General features: G+C 38.5%; 1 protein-coding gene across 1 annotated transcript in view; it reads right to left on the reverse strand.

Moving 5' to 3' along the window:
• Positions 1–5554, reverse strand: part of ACAD11 (acyl-CoA dehydrogenase family member 11) — a 140610-nt gene that overhangs the window by 109606 nt on the left and 25450 nt on the right. The window contains exons 3-4 of the mRNA XM_007936963.2: positions 2154–2279; positions 1374–1535 (exon numbers count right to left, since the gene is read on the reverse strand). Coding sequence (XP_007935154.2) covers positions 1374–1535; positions 2154–2279 — 288 coding nt within the window. The remainder of the gene's footprint in view (positions 1–1373; positions 1536–2153; positions 2280–5554) is intronic.

A 5554-nucleotide genomic window follows, 5' to 3' on the forward strand; every position in this document is an offset into this window, starting at 1 on the left:
GAGCATTTTGGCTGTGGTTCTCCCAAGACAGATTTGTTTGTTCTGGTATTCTATAGCATATTTAAGGAGCTCTGGTAGTGCCTAAGGCACTTGCCTGCTAACCAGAAGGCTGGTGGTTCAAACCCATCAGCCACTCCTCGGAAGGAAGGTTGGGCAATCTACTTCCGTAGTGATACTGCCTCAGAAACCCAAGGAGGGGCCGCCACGGCACATAACAACAACAATGTATCTGCTCTTGCTATTCCTTTGATTTGAAATGCTTAACATCTCTTTCTCATCACTCTAAATTTTACTCTTCCTTAAATACTCATGGCAAGAAATATTTATTTTTTTCACTTGTACACCAATATTTATTGTTTATTATTCACAATACACAAAAAAGTGGAAACAACCCAAATGTCCATCAACAGATAAATGGATAAGCAAAATTATACACACATCATGGAATATTTTTCAGCCATAAAAAAGAATGAAGTTCTAATACATGTTACCATATGGATGAATCAAGATATATTTCCTCCAGGAAGCCTTCCTCACCTACGCCAAGGCACACCAGTCTCCATTCTCTGAATGATACACCTCTCAAGATGAATACCAAGAAATTAAACACTGGATTAAATGTTCATTCATACCATTTTCAAGCTCTTTTATGTATTTGAAATTCATGGATAGGTCTCTCAAAAGTAACCATATGTTTCTTTAGGAGAGAGACTTATCTTCTATTTTCTTGATATTTTATACAGTACTCAGCAGATATTAAACACTCAGTCATTTGTAATAAGTATTTGTTAACCTAACTTAAAAAGGGAAATGGTATAAAAAACATAGTGGTAAAATCTAAGTAAAGAGTGTAAAACAGCTTTCAATTTGCATTTCATGTACATGTTGTCAATAATAGAAGCTTGTTTCTGAACAAAACCCTGATCTGCAAAAAAATAAATTATTTTATGGAGCTCTGGTAGCATAGTGCCTAAGGCACTTGACTGCTAACCAGTACGCTGGCAGTTCAAACCCACCAGCCACTCCTCGGAAGGAAGGTTGGGCAATCCTACTTCTGTAGTGATACTGCCTTGGAAACCCAAGGAGTGGTCGTCGGGCCGACTCAATGGCACAAAACAACAACAACAATAAAATGAAGGTTGATATTAAAAATCATAGCCAATGCTTCAGAGAACTATAAAATAACAGATCTGTCTTTTGACTAATGAGGTACAGTATATTATTTCCAACAACTTCAGGAAAGAAGATGTAGATGTATTACCTGTCTGTAGGCAATCTACTTCCATAGTGATACCGCCTCGGAAACCCAAGGAGGTGTCGCTATGAGTCGGGTCCGACTCGACAGCACATAATAACAACAACAGATGTATTACCTGTCTTTTGCAGTACCCTGCTCCTCTGCCATATCGCTCCAGCTGCAATGACTGGACATTCAAGGAATGTAATCGAGCCAAGGTTTCAATCACGGCCACATATATGGCCGAGCGCTCTGCTGGGCTAACTTCAGGAATAGTGAAATCACGAAATATTCTCCCCTATGAAAGAGATTATAACAGATCATTTTTAAAAATTGTTTTTCATATTGAGTAATTGCTGTATCATCATCCCTATTCCTTACAAGGCCTGAAATAATCACGAAACAGTTTTGTAACCAAAAACATTTATTGATAGAATATGGTTGAAAATATTCATTTGTAAAACATATTTAATATAAGAGAACATGTTCCGAAAGAAATTACAAGAATAAGCCATGATGAACTAACTTACCCAGAACTACCCTCAAGTTTTGTTTTACAAAAAGTAAAAAATAAGAATAGCTTGATTATTTGATTTTCTACTTGGAGACGCTCACTCCCTTCTTCCCTATCCCCAGCCTGCCCCCCCCCCCACCAAGTTTGGTTTACTGCCATTACATATGGCTCTTTCCTGACACCTAGAGGAAAATTCAAGAATAAGTCAATTTGCCCTACTTACTAAATGTGTTCCTACTCTATTCCATCCCTTCCATATTGTGTGTTGAAATTAAAACAAAAGTTTAAACTTTGCAAAGCAGTCAAATTACCTAAAATGGTGAATAAGCAATTCTATTATTTAGCAACATCTAACTTCATGATTAGAAAGCCATAACAAAATAAAATTAAATGTTAACTTACCTGCACATGTTCCATCACATAAAATTCTGTTCCAATAATAGAAGCATCACTGCAGTATAGTAAAGGCTTGGGAACAGGGAATCCACTTGAATACAAGGCTTTCTGGACTTTAAATTCCCTATCAATCTAAATAGGGTGGTGGATTATTAAAAACCAGAAACATAGACATTTAAAAATTACTCATGAACTAATGTTAAGGCTAGACATAGATACCAAAACAATGCCAACAAATAACCTGGAGGAAAAGGATAATAATTTCTTTAAAAATTCTCTTACTTAATTATGCTGACTGAAATAAGTCAGTCACAGAAAGACAAATATTGTATTAGTCTGCCCTTGTGAAAAGTCAAGTAAAGATTTCTATATGAAAGGAAACTTTCTTTGTTGGTCACCAGGGGTAGGAGAGGAGGGGAAGGAACATTGCTAGATAGATAGAGACAAGTATTGATTTGGGTGATGGAAAGGGCAATGTATCAAATGTGAGTGATCAACATGGAGGCAATGAGGAAGAGGAAGACAGAGAAAGGTGCATGGGAGGTACAGATAACAAAGATGAACCCTTTTGCAATATACTGCATTGTCAGTGATGGCAAACATTGATCTATGGGTGGATAGATGGGTGGACAGGCTGAAAAATAAAGTAAAAGTGCTCTTACTTCAATCGTTAACATATTAGGCCAGAACTAAAACATGAGTTTTCCAGGTTACTCAATAACTTAATTAGGCTAAAAGGATGGATACCTGTGTGAGGCTTAGTCTTGGCTCTGGTAATGTGAAGGAAACGGTTCTTGACCAACTCTTCACAGATTTTATCATAAAGGATCCTTTTGTTCTCAGCCGTTTGTTGTTCGTGTGTTGTGAACACCTTGCTCTGGTGTTTTCTCTTTCTGATCCGACCCAAGGAGACCCTGGCAAGTCTCTGTTCTAGCTCTCAGCAACAGTCAGCTGGAGCTAAAACAGGTAGGCCTATGGTGTAAGAGCTTTCTCAGCATCAGAGTGCATTCAGTATGACAGCACTCAGTCTGTCAGACTGCCTTCTTTCTGTACACTGTATTCCTAAACCAGTAGAGAGTAAGTGATGTGGCCTCAACTTCTTTGCTCATACAAGGCCTCCAAATTTATACTATTCTAAATACAATTTAGTATACATACATTATGTTTCAAAACTCATTTTAAAAAACATCAAAAGAAGTCTAGGTTGTTTTCACATCAAATGCTAATCACTGCTAAACTGGGAGCAGCAGCAATAACTGGAAAGGGATACACAAGACTTTCGGTGGTGCAGAGGTTAAGGCAGTTGGCTGCTAACCAAAAGATCAATGGTTCAAACACACCAGCTTCTCTGTGGAAGAAAGATGGGGCAGTCTGCTTCCATAAAGATTTACAGCCTTGGAAACCCAGTGGGGGTTGCAATGAGTTGGAATCAACTCAATGGCAGTGAGTTTGGTTTGGGTTTGAAGGTTGCTGTGAGTTGGAATCAAATTGATGGCAGTGGGTTTGGTTTCAGTGAGTTTATTTTTGGAATTTAAATGACCACTCAGTTTTGTAAATTTCAAAACTAGCCCTCTGGTTTACACATCACTCTGGGCTTAGTCTGATTAACTGAAGAAAGCTGTTGGGTGCTTGTGGAAAGGGAAGTGCATCCACTTCTTTAGGAGATCAAAGGAGGCACATGCTTCCAAGATGGGGTATGAGGATTCTTCCTGGTGTCCGGAGTAAAGCCAGCTAGATGCAAACTGGTATGAAACAAGAGTCCAAATAAAATACTGAGAAGAAAATGACCTCAACTGAGACAGGTGCATGGGCCTATCACCAATGACCTTAGGACACAGCTTACAGCAGAGCTGTGATGCAGACCAGCTGAAGATGACTCGTCTGTATGTAAAGCTGCTTTGCCCCAGACTCAGGTCATGGTGATCAGCCACTCTGAAGGAGGGAAAACCATGCAGTTCATTTGGACACCAAGAGAGTAAAAGCAGTAGCTGCTGCAATAACTGGAGATGGAAAGGGTCTAAACCTCTGACCAGATGACAGAAGCCAATGGGCCAATGACTGTAGCAAGAAGTGTTTATAATATAACCACACTGGTGTTGGGAAGTGGGGGAGACATACAGGTTAGAAAGGGAAAGGAGAATGAAACAATGGCAGAGTGGGAGCATTGCTTTTTGCAAAGCAGACAGGAAAAATGAAAAGAGCTGAAACGAAGTATTCCAGATCCCTTAGCCATGTCATATTGAAAAGATATAATAAAAGTTACCCAAGGTTTTCAATTGTAAGCATCCAAGTTTCTTCATGTTTCTAGGAATATGATGGGGCCCAGAAAGTCAAGGGTGCCAAAGAAGGAAAAGTTTAAGTCAGAATCTGCATTTTCTGTCACTGTGATATTAAACTTACCCCTCAGTGGTCCTTCCCCAGTGAAGGACCTGTTATACATGATTGAAAACATCAAACAAACAAAGAAAACAGTTGCTGTCAAGTAATTCCAACTCATGGCAACTCCATGTGTGTCAAAGTACAACTGTGCTCCACAGGGTTTTCAATGGCTGATTTTTCACCAAGCCTTTCTTCCATGGAAGTTTGGTGGACTCCAACCTCCAATTTTTTGGTTAACGGACAAGAGTTTAACCATTTGCGCCATCCAGGGACTGACTCCATTACACATGATTACAATACCCTAAATACACACAGTGATTTTAATGTTCTCTAGTACTTTGATTTCTGCCCTTTCCTATGCTCTTCTCTAAAAATCCATGGTTAATATGTTTTCTGAAAACTTCTTCTGAAAATTTTTTAACAAAAATCCTTTCTAATCCTCATTCATAAATCTAGTATGTACAGAGTATTACAGAACACTTATTAAAAGCTTTCTTTCCATGACTAAAAGAGCAGAGCATATTCAGAGCAAACTTATTAAATAATTCATTAAGCAGATATTATTATAAGAGATAGTAATGTCTCTATTTTACATAATTTAAATATATAACTAAAGTGAAAAAAATTGATAGAGGAGTAATATTGAAAATATTCACAGAATGACTATGCTGCTGTTGTTCAGTGCTGTTGACTCACAGTGACCCTATGTACAACAGAACAAAACACTGCCCAGTCCTGGCCACATCTTCACAATCACTGCTGTCCAAGCTGATTTGTTGCAGCTGTCACTCCCTCTTGCTGAGAGCCTTCCTCCTTTTTGATGACCCTCTCTCTACTTTGCCAACCATGGTATCCTTCTCCAGGGATTGGCCCTCTTGATCATGTATCCAAAGCACATTACCAAAGTGTCACCATCCTCACTTTTAAGGAGCATTTTTTTTTTTTTTATTTGGGTGAAGATTTACAGAGTAAATTCACTTTTCATACAGCAGTTCACATATACTTTGTTTCATGTCATTGACCAAAAT

Source organism: Orycteropus afer, unplaced genomic scaffold (assembly GCF_000298275.1).
Source record: "Orycteropus afer afer isolate SDZICR_OR568_19922 unplaced genomic scaffold, OryAfe1.0 scaffold00003, whole genome shotgun sequence".
Classification (NCBI taxonomy): Eukaryota; Metazoa; Chordata; class Mammalia; order Tubulidentata; family Orycteropodidae; genus Orycteropus; species Orycteropus afer.